Source organism: Zalophus californianus, chromosome 11 (genome assembly GCF_009762305.2).
Source record: "Zalophus californianus isolate mZalCal1 chromosome 11, mZalCal1.pri.v2, whole genome shotgun sequence".
Classification (NCBI taxonomy): Eukaryota; Metazoa; Chordata; class Mammalia; order Carnivora; family Otariidae; genus Zalophus; species Zalophus californianus.
This window is the reverse complement of record NC_045605.1, coordinates 497871-522677: the sequence shown is the minus strand read 5'-3', so window position 1 is coordinate 522677 and position 24807 is coordinate 497871. Positions and strand designations below refer to the sequence as shown.

General features: G+C 38.2%; 1 protein-coding gene across 4 annotated transcripts in view; it reads right to left on the bottom strand.

The window, feature by feature from the left end:
• CEP126 (centrosomal protein 126) overlaps positions 1–24807 on the bottom strand; it is a 96360-nt gene that overhangs the window by 16996 nt on the left and 54557 nt on the right. For 3 of the 4 annotated variants that reach the window (XR_003517620.2, XR_003517621.2, XM_027581171.2), the window contains exons 5-7: positions 20421–20619; positions 15206–17327; positions 1220–1332 (exon numbers count right to left, since the gene is read on the bottom strand). Coding sequence is in view for 2 of the 4 variants with exons in the window: in XM_027581171.2 (XP_027436972.2) it covers positions 1220–1332; positions 15206–17327; positions 20421–20619 (2434 nt within the window). In the remaining 2 variants the exon portion in view is untranslated. Of the gene's footprint in view, positions 1–1219; positions 1333–15205; positions 17328–20420; positions 20620–21804; positions 22875–24807 lie in introns of all 4 variants that reach the window. The other variant, XM_027581173.2, reaches the window with a different exon arrangement.

The window sequence follows — 24807 nt, the reverse complement described above, 5'->3', positions numbered from 1 at the left end:
GAGTGCTGGGTTATTAAGCATTAAGAATAGCATGGTCACGCGGCAGCTTTATTTACATCGTACAGAACAAAATGACGTTTGTCTTGCTGTTAAGAATCTATCATGGTTGATTTTCCTCCATAGTAAAAATCTTATATATATAAAACAATAGTTCCTACAATATACAAATAATAGAATCCTCAACTCATAAGTCGGATATAAATTCTTCATAAGGCACTCTATTTCACTGCTATCAAAAATTGGAAGTGCTATTTAGAGTAGAAATTCCAAGTGAAATGCTATTTACTCATCCCTCTAGATGTTTTAATAGTTTAGTTATTTATTTATTTGGATTTTATTTACTTGACAGAGAGAGAGACAGAGGACAAAGAGGGGGAGCAGGAGAGGGAGATGCCGGCCTCAATCCCAGGACCCTGAGATCACGACCCGAGCCGAAGGCAGACGCTCAACCCAGGCGCTCCTGATTTAATATTTTAAATTCAATCCTTGGATGAGGTTAGATGTCCAGAAAATGTCAATATTTAGGTCACGTTTACTTAGCTCTCACAGGATTACCTCCACTAACTTTAAAATGACTATTAAGCTTTTGACTTTTACTGAAGATCTCTATCTCAAACAGCCATATGAAACTCCTGATTCATCTGCTGTTGACGATGAAGAGGTGTCCATCCATTATGAGCCCTGGGCACCCCACAGAAGGGCCTCAGGGGGAGCTGTCTCTTCCTATGCTGCACCTCAAACACCATCATTATCAGTGACCCCTGAGAACGATACACCTTTTGCCATAACTTCCAGGAAGCTCAGATCCACAGAGGATACTTAAGCATAAGAACCTGACTAGTCTTTATGATTAACACACTTACTTCCTCTGTCCAGGGCTCTCATTTATTTTTCTGTTTTTCTTTTTTTATGTATACTTAAAAACTTTGTTGCAAATAACGTGTATAAATAATAAAGAAAAGAATAATGGTGATTTGTTAAGGTTGGTTGAAAAGCTTCATTAGTAATTGATCATACAGGCAAAGAGAATATAGCAAACAAGTCTAGTACAGTAAGCTCCTAGGGTAGAGATTCCTGCACTACTGCTTAATGACCTTGGCATATTTATATTTATGTTGCGGTGCACACTTCACAGCAAAAGCACAGTCCTTTGAGAACATTCTGTTTTCCAAGCAATTTTTCACTACTGAATAGACATTGTTACTAACACCGTACTTACGTTCATTTGCTCGTTGCACTTCTTTCCTGCAGATCCAGAGTTTTGTCTTTTCTGTTCTAAAAGACTTCTCTGCTTATTTTCAACAATTTGCTTTCTTCTTACAACAGTAGAGCCTTAAACAATGCCAACAAAATGTCAAAATTAACATGCGTATGTTATATGCACAAACTCACGAGTTACCTTCAAACATTGCAGAAAACCCTACTTTTCTTCCGTTCAGTCAGGAAACTCTTACTGAGCTTCTGTTATATGTACCATGCATGGCACAGTTAAAATAATGAATTAAACAAAATTTCTGCTTCTGAGGAGTCTATAGTTTTGACCTGTGGCCTCCCAAGTGTGCTGCCGGAACGCCAGGAGGATAGTCAAACACATCATGCTGTGTGGGAAGAACAGACTACAATTCCACTTTCTGCTTATTATCTACACATGAGAAACTAAACGTCACCATGTTACTATGTGGTTGACCCTGGCAGCTTGTCCGTTTGTAAGGTTGATGGTTGTAGACTGCCTACGGTAAACACCGACTCTGGGAGAACAGTACGGGTCCTCTGGGAGAGATCGGCACTGCTATCAGTCGCCACGCTCTCTTGCCTCCTGTCATCTAACTAAATGTTACGTGTGCCTGCTCAGTGGATGTATGGCTATCTCACAGCATCTGAGTGAGTCCACACAAGATTGAAGAGTCTAAAAAAGACTTTTGTAGTGCCTCCCTTGTATGTGCAATGTTTTATTATTTAAGGTGAGTAGTGGGCATGTGGATATTTCTTACAATTTTTTCTATGCTTTTTATATGACTAATCAAAAACATATTCTTAGACAGAAGCAAAACAAGAAACAGACTCTGAACTACAGAGAACACACTGAAGTGTGACCAGAGGGGCTGTGGATGGGGGGATGGGCTAGATGGGTGATGGGGATGAAGGAGGTACTGGTCGTGATGAGCACCAGGTGTTGTATGCAAGTGTTGAATCACTGTATTGTACACCTGAAACTAATATTACACTGTCTGTTAACTAACTGGAATTTGAATAAAAATTTAAAAAAAAAGTGCGAACAGCCACAGACAATATGTAAATGACTGAGTGTGGCTTTGTGCCAATAAAACTTAATTTATAAAAATAGGTGGAGGAGCAGCTGGGTGGCTCAGTCATTAAGCGTCTGCCTTCGGCTCAGGTCACGATCCCAGGGTCCTGGGCTCGAGCCCCACATCGGGCTCCCTGCTCCGCGGGAAGCCTGCTTCTCCCTCTCCCACTCCCCCTGCTTGTGTTCCCTCTCTCACTGTGTCTCTCTCTGTCAAATAAATAAAATCTTTAAAAAAAATAAAAATAGGTGGAGAGTTGATTTGGCTTATAGACTAGTTTGCAGACCCCTAGACTAGATGATGTAGAAATTTCTTCTACTGCTAATATTTTTTTTTTAACAGACTTTTTTTTTTTTAAAGATTTTATTTATTTATTCATGAGAGACAGAGAGAGAGAGAGAGAGAGAGAGAGAGAGAGAGAGAGAAGCAGAGGGAGAAGCAGGCTCCCAAGGAGCAGGGAGCCCGATGTGGGACTCGATCCCAGGACCCTGGGATCATGACCTGAGCTGAAGGCAGACGCTTAACCATCTGAGCCACCCAGGCGCCCTCTACTGCTAATATTTTATGATTTAACTTGTTTTAATAGCAATGCTATAACCCTAGGAAGCTAAATTGATTATTCAATCATCTGTCAAACATGGGAGTTTATGAGGTATGTAAGTATTTTCCTGCTGTTTGTTATTAACAATAGCCAAGATATAGAGACAATCTAAGTGTCCATCAATGGATGAATGAATAAAGAAGACATGGTTTATATAAACATATTATTATTTAGCCATGAGAAAGAAGGAAGTCCTGCCATTTGTAACAACATGGATGGGACCTTGAGGGTATTATGTTGAGTGAATTAGGTCACATAAAGACAAATATTGTATGGTATCACTTATATGTGGAATCTAAGAAAGCTGAACTAGAGGCACCTGACTGGCTCAGTTGGTAGAGCATGCAACTCTTAATCTCAGGGTCGTTAGTTCAAGCCCCATGTTGAGAATGGTGCCTACTTAAAAAAAAAAAATTTAAAAAGCTGAACTAGTAGAAACTGTTGAAGAGTGGTTATAGAGGCTAGGGAGTGTGGGAATCGAAATGTCAGTAAAAGTACAAACTTGCCGTTAGAAGATGAATAAGTTCTGGAGTTTTGATGCACAGCATCATGATTATAGTCAACAACACTGTATCATATACCACAAAATTGCTAAGAGACTAGATATTAAATGTTCTCACCACAGCAGAGAAATGACAATTATGTGATTGATGGAAGTGCTAGCTAGCTATGGTAGTCATCATATTGCGATATATAAATCTATCAAATCAATACATAGTACACCTTAAACTTACACAATGTAATGTCAATTATCCCACAATAAAAACAAGTATTTTGCTGCAAAAAACCCCCCATATTCTTGCAAAACCATAGATCAAAGATAAAACTAATAACACAGGCAAAAGTGAATAAGAAAAAGAGCTGATATATCTCTTATTCTCCTTATAAACTCTTTGCCACATAATGACAGTGACAGTATAATTATATTTATAACAAAGTTAGAATCACAAATTGGAAAAATTATCAAACAAATAATAAAAATAAACCTCAACCTAAATGCATATTGTACTTTGAGATATTAGCTAATAATGGTATATGAAATGAAGTCATCATAATTGATAAGACATTTGAAAGTAAACATTCAGAGCATTATTAGTAATATATGAGAGAAGTATTTTATAGAATACATAAAATCATTTTAAAAATTTAAAAATGTATTATTTATAAAATACAAAATTTTAAAATTATTTTAAAAGCTTGTACTTCATTTTAATCTCATTCTTTAAATGTTTCTATTTCTTATTAAGGTTATGTATTTATTAGTACAGTAATACATTTGTATGGCATGTTTATATGTGTATAATCAAAATTTTTACTAATAGTGGTAGATGTTCTATATCCAACTACGCATATATAGTTAAATGCATACATTGTAAGTATACATATAAAACTATAGCTGTAGGGGCGCCTGGGTGGCTCAGTTGGTTAAGCGTCTGCCTTCGGCTCAGGTCATGATCCCAGGGTCCTGGGATCGAGCCCCGCATCTGGCTCCCTGCTCCGTGGGGAGTTTGCTTCTCCCTCTGACCCTCCCCCCTTTCATGCTCTCTCTCTCTCAAATAAATAAATAAAATCTTTAAAAAATTCCTTAAATGTTTATAACTAAAAAAAAAATAAAACTATAGCTGTATATAAAACTATCCATCTATATCTAAATAACAACAGAGATCCCAAAGCTTTCAACCTTCAGGAAAGCTGGCCAGTAACTGAACACCTGAGCTTTGAGAGTAAGAAACGATACTGTAATTCTAGCTGATAGTAGTTCACCATTTATAAGTGCCCAGACATTGTTCTAAGGGCTGTGGGCACTGTTACCATCACTATTTCTACAGATAAAGAAATGAGGCACAGGAAAGGAGAAGTAACTTGCCTAAGGTCACAGAGTCAGTAAAGGGCAAAGCTGGAATTTGCCTCCAAGCAGTTAATCTCTAAAATCTGAAATTCTAGCTCCTACCCTCTATGCTAGTAACTTTCACTCTGATTTGACCGTCTCACAGAAAGAAATATATTTTGCACTGTGATCCAGGATGCATATACAGTTCTGGGAAACACATTTACCTTTACAATATATGAGGCCCTCTGGTAGTTTCTATCTTAGAATATTCTGATTCTAAAATTATATTTTATTTAAAAAATCCTGATCACCACTCATGAAGTCAATTTCATAATCCACTAATGAGACAAAATGTATAGTTTAAAAAGCTCTGTATTATTTTTATTCCCACCCATATGGGTAAGCTAAATGCTAAATATGCTAGGCTACATATGCTAAATGTTATAGTTTCTAGTGAGATCATCTGGGCATCGAAAGAGTTTCTATACTGTTTTCTATGCTTAGAAGATCTTGGGAAGTCCCTATCTTTCCATTTTGAAGAGCTTTAAAAATACCTTAAGTGAAAATTTTCTGGCCACATGACTGCTGTGTCAAGAATTTTTCTCTTCCTTCGGCCTGTTTGTAAATCTTTTGCAGTCAAGATCTCGCAACACTTTTGTACTTTCTTGATTTATAGCATAATTATTTATTTTTGAGCTTTATTGTTTTTTTGTGTAGATTTTCAGTCTTGTGGCCTGTAAATTACGGATCCCAGGAACAGATATAGTATATGCTTAAAACTGTGTGTTGTTCCATTCACATACATACAGTTAAATACTATCTAATAATTAATATAATAGCTCAGAAATATATATATATATATTTGCACTGTGATCCATATATATATATATATATATATAGTTTGCACTGGCATCTTTGGCCAAATTTCTCATATGAAAATTCTACACATGATAGCTTTTCTATTAAAACTCAAAATAAAGCTACTAATTATTAATTATTACATATTTAAAATGTATAGTATTTTTAATTATAAACATCAGAACAAATTCTGAAGATGTTCAGAGAATGATAGTTTTGGAAGAGCCCTTGGAAGTTAACAGGTCAATCTTTCACTCAGAGATCTACCTTCCTCACCCATAGACATTCAACCTCTGCTCGAATGGCTTAGCCATGGGGAGCCGCTACCTCTTGCACTGTTGGTGGTTTTAGCTCAAACCCTTCCTTACACTGAGCGGAAAACATCCTTGCATTTTTTACCCCTCATTTAGTTCTGTTTTCTCTTTCTTTCACATAGTAAACCTTCAAAGATTTGTACACAGCTATCATGTCTCTTAGGCTTATGCTCCTTTATTGGTCTTCAGACCCAACCCCTGGTTCCAGAGCTCTGTGTCACCCCAGTTTGTTTAAATAGCCATTGAAATATATAGACAATATAGGAAATGAGGTAGGCTACAGCAGTAGTTCCAAAGATCTGTTTATTATTGCCTAAAATTATATTAAATTTTTAACTTTTTAGAGTTTGGAGTTTTGCCATAGCAAACTCTCTTTTGGGGAGTTTAGGTTTGTGTGGATTTTTTTCTCTTTTTTTTTAAGGAACAGTGTCAAGACAGATACCTTTTTTCTTGGAACTGAAAAAAAAAAAACAACCCTCTAGCAAACCAAACACATACAAACAAGCTGCAAAGGAAAAGACCACATTTAAATGAACATTTATTCATCACAAAGAATGAAACTACAAATCACAAACTGGCAGAAAATAAACGCAACACATATAAGGACACAGGACCCTAGAATATATAAACAACTCCTGTCAATAAGGGAAAAAGAACCCAAGAGCAGATATTTCCCAGAAGAGGAAACACAAACAGTTCATAAACACATGACAGCGCTCAATTCATCGGTAATCAGGGTGATGCAAGTTGTTGTAAGTAGATATTATTTCTCATCCACAAGCAGCATTATGCCTTAAAGCAAGAAATTGGAGGCAGCCCAAACGTCCAATGACAGAAGAATGAAAAATCTTTGTATGTTCATATAATGAAATGTAATACAGTAATGAGCATGAATGAAGTACAACTAAATTAATGACAAAGAATCTAAAACATAAAATTGATTGAAAAAAGCAAATCATAGAAGAACACAGATGAAATGGCTTCATTCATATAAATTACAGAACTTGGCAAAATTAACTACATTGAGATAAATTTACATGTGGTAAAATTATACCCAAAGCATGGAAGGATGAACACCACCCTACATGGTGGTCACTTCTGTGAGGGAGGGAGGGACCCGGCTGGGGAGGGCATGTGAGGCCTCAGCAATACCAGTGAGTTTCTATTTCTGAACTGGGCAGTGGGTACAGAGTTCTTCTGTTATTATTAGCCCTTCATTTGTTCCTATATTTTACACACATTTATTTTCTAAGATACGTTTCACAATTAAAAAACTTTAAAAAGTAAGTTGAATGGAAATACATGACTCTGCAGTTAGTTATCTTTGCTAAACTGAACTTTATTACTTTTGGTTTATCATTTCAGTTGGTAAAGATGACTTGAATCTTAATTCCATCCTCTATTTTATTAATGACTTTCTTTGCTACTCTACACCTTCTACAAATTGTATAGATCAATGTACTTTTAAAAAATGATATCACTGAAAAATCTGTGGCTACTCAGTTCTAAAAATTTAGGTAAATTAATACATAGTTTCTGACACTTCTGGGGAAGACGGTGGAGTAAGAGGACCCTGGGCTTACCTTGCCTGTCCCCTGGATACAACTAGATAACACCCTCATCAGCGTAAATAACCCAGAAAATAACCGGGAGCCTGGCAGAGAAGGCTCTCCACAGCTAAATGTAGAGAGCAGGCCACACTGAAGAGGGCAGGAAGGGTGGAGATGTGCTCGGGAACTAGATGGACCCGGGAGACTGTCCCTGGGAGAGAGGGACTCACGGGCTCAGAGGGGGAGGGAAACAGACCCTCCCACCAGGAAGCCCACATGGGGAAGATGACTCACCAGAACATTTGGCTTTGAAGACCAGAGGAGCCAAATTTTGCGAGTTCTTACAATTAGCGGGCCTTACCACCTGGAACTTTAAAAATCAGTGGGCTTGGAGAGCTGGGAAGGTGAGAGGAAACTTGAGTCCCCACCCTTAAAAAGACAGGCCTACGAATAGCCCCACAGAGATACAGCATAGGTAGCAATTTGAAAAACACTTAGGGCACACAGGAGAGAGATTTGTTTACTAATTTCAGAGCATATGCTAACGGGCTGGAATCATTGGGAGACTCCTCCTGGAACAAAGTAGATGGCAGGTACCATTTCCCTCCCCTGCCCCACAGCATAAAACACAAGGCCACCTGCAGGAACCAGCACAGGGGCCAACACCCACTACCTAACTTGCTAACATAGCAACCTGCCCCACTGTGGACCCGCCCTCTCCAGCCAGGCCTTGGCTCCAGGTCTCCTTCCACAGCACAATCTACAAACCTTCCTAACACCCCATGTCCTGCCCTGTGTGCTTCTGTGGATCTGGCCCCTCCAACCTGGCCTGCCTCAGTCCTGGCAGCTGCAGGCCTCCTTCTGCAGAGGACGGGTGCAAACCTTGCTGACACTGCCTACCCCACCCTGCTGTTACCCTGCAGTCCTGCCCCCTCCGATAGGCTCTTGGCTGGAGCCCTTCTGAAGATGTGCCACAGGCTGTCAGTGTGCAGGCAGCGCTGACAGGGGCCAGCACCCCTCTAAAGTGACTCCTGCCCCAGGGAGAGGGAAAGATAACCACACACACCGGTCCCAACATGTCCCCAGTCCCACTGCGTCCCATACCCCCCCTACATCAATTGTGTACATCATCCAAAGAGAAAATCAACAAGGAAACAGTGGCAATATAAACAATCTAAAAAAGAGCCAATCAACTCAAAAAATGAAATTAAAAATACACTGAATGGAAGAAAAACCAGAGGAAGCAGAAGAACAAATCAGTGATCTGGAGGACAGAGTAATGTAGAGCAATCAAGCTGAACAGGAGAGAGAGAGAAAAAATGAAAACAGACTTAGGGAACTCAGTGACACCATCAAGTGTAAGGGGAAGAGAGAGAAAAGGGGGCAGAAAATTTATTTGGAGAATTAATAACTGAAAACCTCCTGAATCTAGGGAAGGAAACAGAAATCCAGATCCAGGAGGCACAGAGAGACCCCCAAAAAATCAACCCAAGGAGGTCCACACCAAGACACATATGGCAAAAAGTAGAGATAGAGAATTTTAAAAGCAGCAGGAGAAAAGAAGACAGTTACGTACAAGAAAAATCCCATAAAGCTATCAGCTGATTTTTCAGCAGAAACTTGGCAGGACAGAAGAAAGTGGCATGATATATTCACAGTGCTGAAAGAAAAACAGCCAAGAATACTCTATCCAGCAAGGCTATCATTCAGAATAAAAGGAGAGATAAAGAGTTTCCCAAACAAACAAAAGTTAAAGTAATTCTTCACCGCTAAATTAGCCCTACAAGAAATTTTAAAGGGGACTCCAGAATCTTATAGGCATTTCCTTTCCACTGTAGGAGTAAGAAAAACAGGAACCACAAAAGCAGTAAAAATAAGTATATCTATAAAAATCAGTCACAGGATCCACAAACTAAAAGGTTGTAAAGTATGATACCATATACCTAAAATGTAGAGGGCAGAGGAAGAAAAAATGGGTTCAAATTTAAGTGACCATCAACTTAAGATAGACTGCTATATGCAGAATTTGTCAGATACAAACCTAATGGTTACCAGTAAATCATAAACCAGTAGTAGATATGCAAAAAACTTTAGAGAAAGAAATTCAAGTATATCGCTAAAAAAAGCCAGCGAACCACGAGGGAAGAGAGCAAGAGAAGAAAGGAACAGAGAATAACTACAAAAACAACCATAAAACAAGTAACAAAATAGCAATAGCTACATACCTGTCAATAATTACTTTGAATGTAAATGGACTAAATACTCCAATCAAAACATACAGGGTGACAGAGTGGATAAAAAAATAAGACCCATCTATATGCTGCCTACAAGAGACTCATTCAGACCTAAAGAAAGACATCTGCAGATTGAAAGTGAAGGGATAGAAAAACACTTATTGTATTCATGGAAGTGAAAAGAAAGCCAAGGTATGCATGTATGTATGTATGTATGTATGTATGTATGTATGTATGTGTGTGTGTGTGTATGACAACCTAGACTTTATTATTTATTTATTTTAACAAAATAAACTTTAAAACAAAGACTGTAACAAGAGACAAAGAAGGATAGTATGTAATCATGAAGGAATTCAATCCAACAAGAAGATACAACAAGTATGCATCCAACATGGGAGCATCTGAATATATAAAACAGTTTATAATAAACGAAAAGGAACTACTTGATTGTAATTCAATAATAGTAGGGGACTTTAAACCCCCCTTACATCAATGGATATGTCATTCAAACAGAAAATCAACAAGGAAACAATGGCTTTGAATGACACACTGGACCAGAATGTATGTAACAGATACATTCAGAACATTCCATCCTAAAACAGCAGGATACACATTCTTTTCAAGTGCTCGTGGAACATTCTCCAGAATACATAACATATTAGGCCACAAAACAAGTCTCAACAAATTAAAAAAGACAGAAGTCATACGATACAACTTTTCTGACCACAACCCTATGAAACTAGAAATCAATCAAGAAAAAAATCTGGAAGGAACACAAATACATGGAGAGTAAATAACATGCTACTAAGAAATGAATGGGTGAACCAAGAAATCAAAGGGGATATCAAAAATTACATGGAGACAAATAAAAACACAATGGTCCAAAATCTTTGGGATGCCTAAAAAATGGTTCTAAGAGGGAAGTTTATAGCAATACAGGCCTACCTCAAGAAGCAAGAAAAATCTCAAATAAACAACCTAACTTTATACCTAAAGGAGCTAGAAAAAGAATAAACAAAACCCCAAAACAGCAGAAGGAAGGAAATAATAAAGATTAGAGCAGAAATAAATGATATGTAAACAATAGGACAGATCAGTGACACTAGGAGTTGGTTCTTTGAAAAAAACAAAAACAAAAACAAACAATAAAATTGATAAATCTCTAGCCAGATTCATAAAAAAAAGAAAAAGAGAGAAGACTCAAATAAACAAAATCAGAAATGAAAGAGGAAAAATAACAACTGACACCACAGAAATACCAAGGGTTGTAGAACATATTATGAAAAATTATATGTCAATAAATTGGACAACCTAGAAAACATGGGTAAATTACTAGAAACATATAAACTACCAAAACTGAAGCAGGAAGAAATAGAAAGTTTGAACAGACCAATTATTAGCAATAAAATTGAATCAATAATCAGAAAACTCCCAACAAACAAAATTCCAGGACCCGATGGCTTCACAGGTGAATTCTTCCAAACATTTAAAGGAGAGTTAATACCTATTCTTCTCAAACTATTCCAAACAACAGAAGAGGAAGGTAAACTTCCAAATTCATTCTAAGAAGCCAGCATTACCCTAATACCAAAAGATATCAGATGCAGACACTACAAAAAAAGAGGACTACAAGCCAATATTTCTGATGAACATAGATGCAAAAATCGTCAACAAAATATTAGCAAACTGAATCCAACAATACATTAAAAAATCATTCTGAGATCAAGTGGGATTTATTCCTAGGATGCAAGGTGATCCAATATTTGCAAATCAATCACTGTGATATACCACGTTATCCTTTATTCAAAGGATAAGATCCATATGATTGTTTCAGTAGATGCAGAAAAAGTACGTTTGACAAAGTACATCCATTCAAGATAAAAACCCTTGACAAAGTAGGTTTAGAGTGATTGTACCTCAACATAATAAAGGCCATAAATGAAAAACCCACAGCTAACATCATACTCAATGGTGAAAAACAGAGATTTCCCCCTAAGATCAAGAATAAGACAAGGGTGTCTGCTTTCACCACTTTTATTCAACACAGTACTGGAAGTCCTAGCTGCAGCAATTAGACAACAAAAAGAAATAAAAGGCATCCAAATCAGTAAGGAAGAAGTAAAATTTCCAGTATTTGCAGGTGACATAATACTATATATAGAAAACTCTAAAGACTCCACCAGAGAATTACTAGAACTGATAAATGAATTCAATAAGGTTGCAGGATACAAAATCAATAGACAGAAATGTGTTGCATTTCTATATACTAATAATGAAGTAGCAGAAAGAGATGAAGAAAACAATCACATTGACAACTGCAACAAAAAGAATAAAATACCTAGGAATAAACTTAATCAAGGAGGTGAAAGACCTGTACTCTGAAAACTATAAAACACTGATGGAATAAATTGAAGACAACACAAATGAATGGAAAGATATTCCATGTTCATTGGTTGGAAGAACAAATATTATTAAAATGTCCATACTATCCAAAGCAACATACAGATGTAATGCAGTTGCTATCAAAATGTCAGGAGCATTTTTCACAGACCCAGAACAATCGCAAAATGTGTAGGGAAACACAAAAGACCCCAAATAGCCAAAGCAATCTTGAAAAAGAAAAATAAAGCTGGAGGTATCACAATCCCAGATTTCAAGATATACTAGAAAGCCATAGCAACCAAAACAGTATGGTACTGGCACAAAAACAGATACATAGATTAATGGAACAGAATAGAAAACCCAGAAGTAAACCCACAATTATGTGGTCAATTAATCTTCGACAAAGTAGACAAGAATATGCAATGGGAAAAAGTCTCATCAACAAATGGTTCTGGGAAAACTTGACAGCAACATGCAAAACAATGAAAGTGGACCAGCTTCTTACACCATACACAAAAATAAACTCAAAATGGATTAAGGACCTAAATGAGAGAACTGAAACCATAAAATTCCTAGAAGAGAGCACAGGCACTAATTTCTCTGATATTGGCTGTAGCAACATTTTTCTAGATATATCTCCTGAGGTGAGGGAAACAAAAGCAAAAATAAACTATTGAGACTACATCAAAATAAAAAGCTTCTGCTCAGCAAAGGAAACAATCAATAAAACTAAAACACATCCACTGAACGGGAGAAGATATCTGCAAATGACATTTCCAATAAGAGGCTAGTATCCAAAATATATAAAGAACTGATACAACTCAACACCCAAAAAACAAACAATCCAATTAAAAAGTGGGCAGAAGACATGAAGAGACATTTCTCCAAAGACGGCCTACAGATGGTCAACATCACTATCATCAGGGAAATGCAGATCAAAACCACAATGAGATACCACCTCACACCAGTCAGAATGGCTAGTATCAACAGCACAGGAAACAACAGATGTTGGCGGGGATGCGGAGAAAGGGGAACCCTCCTACACTGTTGGTGGGAATGCAAGCTGGTGCAACCCCTCTGGAAAACAGTATGGAGGTTCCTCAAAAAGTTAAAAATAGAACTACCATACGATCTTCTTCTTTTTCTTTTTTCTTAACATATCTTGCATTATTTGTTTCAGAGGTACAGATCTGTGATTCAACAGTCTTACACGATTCACAGCACTCACCATAGCACATACCCTCCCCAGTGTCTATCACCCAGCCACCCCGTCCCTCCCACCCCCCACCACTCCAGCAACCCTCAGTTTGTTTCCCGAGATTAAGAATTCCTCATATCAGTGAGGTCATATGATACATGTCTTTCTCTGATTGACTTATTTCACTCAGCATAACACCCTCCAGTTCCATCCACGTCGTTGCAAATGGCAAGATCTCATTCCTTTTGATGGCTGCATAATATTCCATTGTGTATATATACCACCTCTTCTTTATCCATTCATCTGTACTACCATATGATCTAATAAATTATGGAAGCAGCTTACGTGTCCACTGATAGAGGAAGGGATAAAGAAGACGTGATACACACACATACACTGGAATATTATTCAGCCATAAAAAGAATGAAATCTTGCCATTTGCAACCATAGGAGTGGATCTGGAGAGTTTAATGCTAAACAAAATAAGTCAGAGAAAGACAAATACCATATGATCTCACTCGTAAGTGGAATTTAAGAAACAGAACAACTGAAGACAAAAGTGACAAACCAAACCAAAAAACAGACTCTTCAACTATAGAGAACTGGTGGGATGTGGTATATATATATACATACAATGGTTTTTACTCAATCTATATGATGCTTTCTTTTTTTTTTTTGGAAGTAGTGTGAAAACTAAAGTTACATTGTAAAATGCCTAGATTAAAAGGAAATAAAATCTTTAGTGAGAAAAATAATTTTTAAAAAATCTAGGTTTTTGTCAAGAAACAGACTCTTAACTATAAAGAATACGTTGAGGGTCACCAGAAGGGAGGTGGGTTGGGGGATGGGTGAAACAGTTGGTGGGGATGAAGGAGGACATGTGATGAAAAGTGAAAAAAAAAAAAAAAACACATCTAGATTTTTGTAGCCAAGTACTAAAAGTTTTTAGTTTAGAGTCTTTGCATTTAGCTTCCCATCTGCTAATATGGCTTACATCCATTCAATTTAAGAAAAGTGTGGGTGACTACTAAGTGCCAGGACCTGGGGAGACAGTGATGAATTACAACAAAAGCCCCCTGTCCTTAAAATCTCAGTCTAATTAAAGAAGACTTTGACTATTAAATTTTAAACTAACCCCCTCTTTACATCATCTTAGTATTTACTCACATCTTTGGGAAAAGAAAAGAATAGCTTTTCCGATTTTTTCCCAAGTCCTATCTATTCCTCGATAGGCAACTGATTCCTACTGGCAGGAAATTTATGGGCGTCTAGACCATTCCCCCAGAGGAAAAGAGCTTCAGGAGGCGTTAGTTAGCTACTAAGGGTAACTGGCATTCTATGGGGAGCTAATCTTCAAACTGTTTAAAGTAATACCATCACCTTTCCTCCACATGAAAACCAGCATACATAGGGGACAAAAGTAGGGCTGCCAGTCTTCTGGAAAGGGAGTGGAAGGGTTAGGCACACCTGTCATTAGCTTATAACTATCCAATTTAACAAACATTTTAAAGAAAAATAAAATAAGGTATTATAACCACATTTATTTACCTATTTAGAATAATTAAAAAATATTTTCCACTGTGCTTATTTTGACAGAAATTGTGACTAGGATATTGGGGTAATGTAATGGCAGAATGATAATGGGGTAAAAATCAGACCCTACTCTTTGTCCTCCCTCTTTTAAACTAACAAGAGAAAAAAATGGAGGCTGGCAAGTTTCTAATTTTAGTTGAGTGAGGGCTGGGTGGTTCTCTTAAAAGCTCCAGCTAGACAGACAAGGATAGAATGTTCAGGGACAGACTGTTTCCGTACCGCTAACTTATTCTTTAATATCGTATCTACAGGGTGCACACTGCTGTACCTCAATAAGAAAAATTTCACAGGAACTTAAAATGTTGTACAATTTATTTATAAAAATAAATGTATGTTCTTACCAGCAGCCTTTTCATTTTGGCCCGGAATATTATTCTGTCTCTTCCACAAGGGAACAGATTCTTCTCGAGCAGTTCTCAGAGTCACAGAGGGATGGCTTTCTTCGTAAACAGGACATCTGTGGGTGCAATGTGAAGTCCCACCTTGCTGGGGCACCACTCGAGTGCCATCTGAACCATTTACTTTTGCTAAAGTTTGGCACTCAGAAGAACAATACGGTAGAGAAGGCATCACAGTGACAGAGTCCGAACAAACAGCTGCAGGTGGAAAATGACTCTCCTGATTCCAGTGATTGAACCTGTGTTCTGTTGGAAGCACATGCTTTGAATGAAAATGGTGACTCGTAATCACGTTCTGGGAATCTTCAAGTGTTACTGGCTGACACGGAGACGCTTGTACATTTTTACTACTCCTACTATGTGACGGAGACCTAGGAGGATGAGGCACGATCCGTCTACCCTGAGCTCGGAGAAGTCTGTTGGCTCTGCTCTCGGACTGGGGCCGAAGGACAGTGCCTTTTGTGTGTGTGCACACGAAGGCGGACTGCACCTGAGCAGACCTTGTTCTGCGGATTACTCTTGTACCACCTTGTGGTGGATTTGCTTTCTGAGCTTTAGAACCGCCACTTTGCAGAGGGGGTTGACTGCCCTCTTTTTCTGAGGGTGGCCAGGCTTCTTTAGCAACGTTATAACCTGAAGGCATAAAACAATTCAGAGGCACATGGTCTGTCCCAGCTTCTCCTAAAGCAGCGACATTGTCCGAGACAGAACCCTCCTTGGGCTTCGTTCCATCAGCAGAATCTACAGCACTTAGGGCAGGAACTCTAATTGCAAGGCTGGCAGCACCACTTTTAGTCTGAACGTGGAAAGGCTGAGACCGCTGCTGAGATAGTTCTATTCTGTTCCTCAATGAATGATGGTCTGCAGCATTTTTTTCTGTATCTCCAGTTTCATCAAACCACCTCAGTTTTTTAATAGTCTTTGGAATTTCTGTACCTTTTTCTTTTGTTAATTCAATACTATCTCTGATAGCTGCTGCTTTTTGATTTCCTAACTTAAAGCTATGGTTTATAACTAGTGCCTTAAAACAATTGTGTTCGTATTTAGATTCTTTTTTTAAAATACTTTTCAGAAACCTCACACCATTTCTCTCATGAATGTTGTATTTCATCTTCTTGTGCTGACCCACTAAGTCACAGTTAGAAATTATGTTAGACGCTGACGTTGGTGTTTGGGGTATTTTGTGTTTTTTATCATTTGAATCAGAGTTGTGAGGTATATAGGCAACTTGAAAATCATCTGAAAACAAAGGCAACTCTTCCTTATTACGATGAAAATATTTTAACTTCTCACCTTTAACGTTTGTCAATTCTCCTAACTTATCAGAACACTGCACCGGGTCGACTTCTTTTATATGTAGACTGCTCTTTGGTAAAGGCCTAGCTGACTGCGTATTACATGGCAAAACTATACGTGTTGCCATAGGTACAAATGAAGCAGTTCTATTTTCTTGTGTTAATTCGGAATTGTTCCCTTGGTCTGAAAACGCAGCCATTTCCTGTGTTAGACAATCTGGAGTGGTCCAGACTCTGCTGAATTTAAATGTTGGGCTCTCAGTAACAAATGGTCTCTCCCTTTTGAATGTTCCAGAAGAGGAGTCAGTTGCCCTTACAGGGCTAGTTTCAGAGACCTCTTTGCTTTTTCCGTCTTGTATAAATATGGGTGGACTATATACAAAGGCTACTGAATTATTAGCACTATTTGTCACTCTTTCCACAGGTGGATTTTGTTCTTTACCATTAAAACATTCACAAGAAGGCAGAACATTAGGATTACTTAAAATATCTGAGAAAGGTGTGACAGTCTGAGTATTTGGATCATTTACATTTATGAGCCAATTATTTATATGCTGAGTTTTAGAGAATGACAGTTTGTCTTCATCAAAGCAGCTTAGATTAGTTGATTGCAGATTTACTGATTTGAGAGAAATGAAATTCTTCTGGTTTGATGTGGAAGGCTCCTTGTTAAGGGTTAAATATATTTCTTCATGTTCCCCAGCCTCAAGACTGTCTATACTCGAGAGGGTTTCAGAATTTGTTATTTGATTAACTTCATCACAAAATTTCTGAAAGAGGAAAAAAAAAAGGAACATTGTTATATAGCTTAGAACTTTTTAAACACCAAAATTAATGATTCGACACACCACTGTTACTGAGTCCTATTGTCCTTGTCATATAAAATAAAGTAGTATGACTATAAACAGTGCATCTAAATAATCTATATCCCTGGAGTAGTCCTCAGAGTGAAGAAGAGGGAGTCAAAAAAGACTGACAATAAATTGTGTTTGCCTTAATTTCTATACCTAAAGTAAGTACCTAATTATTCCAGCCATGGTTATTGCTTAGAAAATAATTTTACTAACTGCTATTCCATTTGGAGTATTGAGTTTCTTGAAGGTTTTATAACACCATGTGAAATTCTGAAAAATAGTTATTTACAAAGAATATTTTTTCCTTGAAAGCTTCACTGGACTTGAATGAGGCTCCTGAAAGCTCTGTGACCCTAATGTGAGTTTCCCGTTGGTAGAGTTGATCTTCTGAGACCAGGTAGTCTCATGGCCTCCACTGTGGGGTTCTACACTCTGACTGCATGTTATAATCACAGGAAGAGCTTTGTAGAAATAACTACGTGTGGGTCCTGCTGATTTAATGCTCAGATGGGGTCCATGTATTTGTATTTTTATTTTAAAGTACTCCAGGCAATTCTAATGAGGATATAGAATTGACAATTGCTGATTTTAATGAGTCCTTTTTTGAGACTTAGGACAGCAATAATTTCTATGAATTTCAGACGTTCTCATCACTATTTCAATGAACTTTCATGGAACTTATCGGTCTTTAATAAAATTTCATGATCACTTCAAAGTGTGGTATGTGTTTAAAGATACTTCTAATTTCTCATATATACCATATATACCTGCATTAATTTGTATCACATATAAATAAATATATTCAAGAGGATTTCAGATTGTAAATCTCGTCAAAAAGTTAAATGGACTCAAAAGAAAGGAAATGACTGTCCCTTAAGATTTTTTGCAAATTTTAGAAAATTTAAATATTCTGATACTAAACAAAAATATATGATTTTTCTAGCCCAAGAATAAATGAAGAAACCCAGGAAATCAATTACAGAATAAAACTACTTTAGTTTGTATAGTTAACGCTTATTGATATATTATCACGCAATAACTTTTGAAAACGATTATGAGAGTTTGCTATTACTAGCATTTACCACGTACTTATCACATCCTCAGTGCTCTGATGTCTTTTGAAAGTGATGGTCACTCAGCCTGATCAGGAGAACAAAACAGAGCACACTCTGTCAATGCCTGTTTGTGCAGCTGAGCTGCTTTAATAGACAAACATAAGGAAATCCTCGAGGGCTTCTTTGAGATGACATCTAATGAGATGTAGAAATCTGGGTTTGAGGGTCTTTCTAGATGGTATGTGTAATATTCATGGCTCTAAGATTTTTGTTGTTACGGGTCTGTGAAGGCCTCATACCCCGAAGCACCTGGAAAGAAGTTTAGCAACTTCTGATTTCACCAAACTATACCTTTCCCCCCAGATTTTTTCTCATCACTAAGAAATGAGACATTATGATCAGATTTAACTTTTGCTTGTAAGTTACTGATATGCAGACTGTACTAGTTTATACTCTGTGTTTCAGTTTTAAAATCGTCATTGAGGTAGACTTATCTACCAAATGCATCCATTTTAAATGTATAGTTTGATGGATTTTGACAAATTATTCACCCATACCCACGGTATCAAACAATCCGTAGAACCTTTCCATCTGCTGGAAGTCCACACCAACCCACCACTAACTACCACTAATCTGCTATCAGTACAGAGCTGAGTTTTCATCCTCCTGAAAAACTCCTGGGGCATTTCTTATTGTGCAGATGCTGGTGGAGTGCCGTGGTGTTCAGCTCCTGTTTGTTTGAAGATGTCTATTTTGCCTTCGTTCCAGAAGGATATTGCTAGCTGGATATAGAATTCTAGGCCAGGAGTTTTCTGATATCAGAACTTTAAAAATGCTTCACTGTCTTCTGGCCTGAAGTTAATGTGGTCTGTCTTACCTTTGTTCACCCACTTGCTATGGATCTTTTTTCCCCCTCTAGATAAATTTTCCAAATTTTTCAAAATAATTTCTTAAATTTGAGTGTGGTTGACACACAATGTTACGTGAGTTCCAGGTGTACAACACAGTGATGCTGGGCTCACCACAAGTGTGGCTGCATCTGTCCCCACATGACACCGTTGACTACATTCCCTGTGCCGTGTAACTTAATGTTGATGTGCCTTTGCAGGGGGTGTGGATTTTTTTTCAGGCTTGTCCAAAGAATACATCCGGGTAGAAAGCCTATGTGATTATAGGGTTTATCTCATTTGTTTTCCTTTTTTAAAGATCATATCCTATATTGCCTGTTGTCCGATGTCTAAAAACAGCTGTTTCATATATCTTATTCAGAATTATAGTTATTTATGGTAGGAAGGCATTTCATCATAGCCAGAAGAAGCCTTCTGCTTTCCTTTTTTTTTTTTTTTTTAAAGCCTTGTCTTTATTACTTAGTTACTGGATAAATCGGGTCAAGGTCATGAATTTAATCTTGATCTCAGCCTACTAAGAATCTCATAAATGTGTGTAATTACTCATGAAAAATAAAGTGCATGAACATTTCAGGAAAATCAGCTGAAATCCATACTTTTTGGGGGAAAAAAACGAAGTGAGTGGATGACCAGAGATAGAACAGAAATGCCATCTCTAGTTAATTGTGACATATTTTCATTAAGAACCTAATGTCCACATGTATTATAATTTTCAGGATGCTTTTTATAATCCAGTCTCTAACAATGATAGTTATATTACATTGTAGTTTTAAATAGCTTTCATGTTTAATCAGAAAATAACATTCATAGAGCACATTTTTCCAAATATGAGAGATGGAAAAAGAATAGAGAGGGCAGAGTGAAAGATGAGCAACAGGTAGAAAACTCTAAACAGTTATTTCTGTAGTATCTGTGATGAATTTGTGTTGACTCATTCACACCCTACCCTTGGTTAATGGCATACTTTCCTCTAGTGTAGATCACTGCAGAGACGGGACAGAATTACTAGATACTAAAATATTATTGACATATTTATAGTTTCATACTTGCAAACTGCTTAGATGCTGATCTTCTAGGAGTTTCTGAGTTTCTTCCAGTTTAAGCTGGAACGCATCTTTGTTAGTAGCCAAGTCTGCCCTGTTGTTTTCCTTCATTTCTTTACCACAACTGATTTTGGATAAGAGATGTTTCTGATGCTTGTGACCATTTTTTGACAATGATGAAGGCAAGGCATTATCTATAGCTCTGTGAACCATACATAAAAAATATTTAGTACATTTAAATAAAGTTAACCTCAGTCTATCTATACAAATGACACATTTATGTTGTATGGGTGTGTGTGGGTGCGTGTTCAGATAATCCCATTTAAGGGTATTAGAATGGGAATTTAAGGCAGTCAATAGTAGAATAAAAATGGTTGTGGGATTATAGTGCCAATAAAGCACTCCACCTTCATGTAGGAATGCCCAATTATTCATGGCTTTGGTTATTAAGTCCTATTTCTCTATTGTTTGGGACAGATGTAGAAGGAATTCCTGTAGATACGTAGAGTCATTCCTTAGTTCTGTAAGAGCATTCCCATCTGGATAAAAATGTGCTGCGCTACCCTTAGTTCTGAGATGATGTTATAGCTGGTAGGTATTCCCGTAACCCAAATAAAGCTGGTTGAAGAGTCAAGCAGATAGAAAATACGAAAACTGCCTGTTGGGACAGGCAGGAATCTCCATCCTACTTAACTAGGTTTGGAAGCCTGGCTCTTCCTTGACGGTGGAGAAAATACACAATGTTTTCAGTTGTATCACAAATACCAGCATGGTTTTCAGGCCACACAAGGGGTATCTTTAGTGCAGGGTCTGCCTGTAGTGTGCTAAAGTGCCACCCACAGGTTATCAGTGGGTGACGCCATTTTCTATTAGAATTCTGCATCTTCTGGAAACGTCTAGCTAGTTCTATTTCAGCACATGTACGGAGTGAGAAGCAAAGAGCGAGGAGCACTGTTCTGGGGGGTGGGAAGGAAGCATATCAAAGAGCGGACTGCTGCTGTATACACCCAGCAGTGTGATTCCCAAGAGCATTTAGTCCCAACTCACTTCGATTGCTCCTATTTTAATGAGGATAAAAATGTTTGGAGGATACATGGCCACATGTAACATATACCTATCTCCAATACACATATATATCTTGATTTGGACGAACTGGAATGGTCAAGGCCAACGGTTACTAGATTCCAGCCCATCCTTTTGTGACCACAGAGTCTACGGTCACAGAGAGCAAGCAGGTATTTCGCACACGTTCCTGAATGCTGAGAGTAGGTTTCTCTCTCTGCCTTTTAGGCTTTCCTACTCTCACAGATGCCTTCCCCTTCGGTCACCCTGCCCAAACAAAATATTGCTAAATCTACAAAATATCTAATAAACCCAGTTTATTTACCTTTAAAGTTGACGTCTCTCAACTTTTTCTTCTCTATTTCTTTCTTCTCTACTCCACTTGCTTCTCTTCTCTTCTCTACTTTCTTCCCCCGTGAGGAGGATTGAGGGATGAACAGAAGTAGAAGAAGATGGGGAAGTAGGAGGAGAGGGAGAGTAAAGCACAGGGGAGAGGAGGAAGACACAGGATGGACTGGAGAGGGAGCTGTATGCAGGGGAGAGGAAAAGAGAGGGCCAGGCGAAAGGGGTCAGGACGGAGAGGCAGGAGGGGCGGGTAAGGAAGAGGCAAGGGGTGGGGAGGAGGCCCGCCCAGGGGAGGAAGCAGGCGTGGAAGACGAAGAAGAGCCCGGGGAGCGACAGGGAGGCGGGTGGGAGCGAGCTGAGGCAGGGGGTTGGTCCACGAGGGCCTGGGGCAGATCGGACAATGTGGCGCTTTGTGGAACAGACTGCTGGACTGACCAAAAAGAATCCAAGGTAGCAGGGTGTTCAGGGAACAGGCTGATATCAGAAAGAGTGGGGACTGGTTGATGAGGGGGGTGACTGGGTAAACAGGAAGGCTTCAAAATGGGGACAGCTTCCCAAGGGGTTGGGGAAACAACCAGTGGAGCTGGAAGGGAACGATGCATGAGGGCAGGCATTAGAATGGCTGGAGTACAGCTCTGTGGAGGGAAATGTTTGGGTCCGAAAGTTTTGTAAAATAACTTGCTCTGTGAGTCAGGAGGAGGGATGATTGTGGAACTTCGGGGTGGGTGGGGCAGATGGTCAGCTGGGCCAGAAGGAACTGGGCCTGGGAGATGCGGGAAACTGCTGGAGAAGCTGGGGGTAACTGGGGCTGGAGGGTGAGGAAGATACTTGACTGGGTAGGACAGTAACGGGGCTGGTAAAGAGGTCTTTGGAAGAGCAGCAGGGACAGGTGGACGGACAGGCAGGCTTTGGGGCTGGTGGGGGGCAGAAACAGCTGGATAGCCAGGAAGAGCCTGGGAATGGTGGGGTAGCAATAGGGCCCGTGGAGGAGACGGCTCATCGGTTAAGTAGGGATAAGGTGTGGAGACAGCTGGACAGGCAGGAATGGATCTGCACAGGTGGAAAAGCATTTGGACAGGCAGGTAGAGAGACAGCCTTATTAAGATGTTCTTCTTGTTGACGCTCATTAGGCTGCCTCTAGGCTTTTGATTCATAGTATATTTTTGTCCTGAGGGTCCATGCATGTGTTCTTCTGACCAACCAGTGTCCGCTCACATGTGCTGAGAAATGTATGTAGCTTATTCACGTTCCCCTTTTCTGATTCCTCTCAAGAGTATTTTCACCTCTTAGAAGTCTCGTAGTCATAGAGATAATAAATATGGGCTAGAAAATCTGGTTTAAATTACTGGTACAAAGGGAAAATAGAGGTCAAACAGATCACTGCTCAGCTCTGGCCAGATTTCTCAGGGTTGCATGTGGTTCAGGATCAACTGTGTTACCACAAATACATGGATATTGGAGATAGATATCTGATAATATCATTTTAAAGTATAAAAATTTAATATGGGGAAAATATAGCTTCTTTTACCTTACATCTATCAGAAGGGTGAAGTATATTATATTTGTGATAAGTATCTGGTTGTGATGGAAGGCTGATTACTTGTATTTTTAATGTTAGTCCCTTATTAATATTCTTATATCTCATTATTTCCTGAGGCAGCTTCTATTTTCATATGGATATATTCTCTGATTGTCTTGAGCCTTTAGCATTGAATGCCCTCTAGGTTTTCATACAATTTTTTGCCTTTAGATGATCACATTACCAACATCTTAAATTATTTTTTATCTGCCCCTAATATTTTCCACATTGGAACAATTGTTTACGAGTACTGATAGAATCAACGACTTTGGATGCTGCCTGTTTCCTGCCATTACTTTATTCCTTAACACATTTTAGGTTTATATGCCACATATAATGGATTTTTAATGCGATGACAGCTTATCAGTATTGTAGCTTAATCATATTTTAAATAAATAGTACACGTATTTCTATTAACACCTGATCCTTAATATTCCAATATTTCATATTTGTATAGCATTTTATAATTTACAAAGCATTTTCATACACATTATTTAATACTGTTAGTTATCTGTAGGGAGAAATTCAACATTTTATAAGTAAGCCATAGTGTTCTCTTTGTAAATTCTATACATTTGTTGTTTTCCAAATATATAACATTTATGTGTGTGTGTATACATACAGATAGGTGTAGATAGTCATAGTCAAAATAGTGCATTACAATAATCAATGAAAACTATGTACTCTAATTTAAAATGGAGATCATCTCTCATAAAACAGAATGACGTATGTTACGTAGTGGTCCTAGCACAGATTTGGATAATGCTAACTCTATGTTTGTGTGCTACAGGAAGTCAAAGTTGTTCTGACACTTCATCTCTTCTAAGACTTTAAGGAAATGTACAGTGTTGAGTGAAAAATAGCCTATACTTTCATCCCTAGCAATAAAGAGCTTTTTTATTGAAAATATCTGATAACACATAGGATAATAATTGATATGCAGAAAGAGAAACCTGTGAGTAAGGAAAACCTGTATACAAAAATGCACATTACTTTTATACTAAATGATTTGGAATTTTTATTACTCTAAATTCCCTCTAAATGTCTATCATCTTCCCTTCCCCATGGAGTACTCTAAACTTATACCGCCTTCACCCCCGAGACTTCCTCGGCCACTGCTGTCCGGCCTCCTCCCGCGGCTCTGAGGTACTGCTTTTGCTCGCAATTTACTAAAAACAGACAGTTCTGGACCTCTGTCTTTCTGACTTTAATTCCCTTGGTTTGCATGTCATTGTGCTTTCCTGGTTATTTTCCTACTTCTCCAGTTGTTCCTTCTCCAGTTCTTTCTTGAGCTCCTTTCTTCGCTTGTCCTTTATATGCTGGAATTTCTTTTTTATAGTAAACTTTAAAGACTATTTCAATGTCATTCACTTATATTTCTTGGAATGGGAATATATACATTAT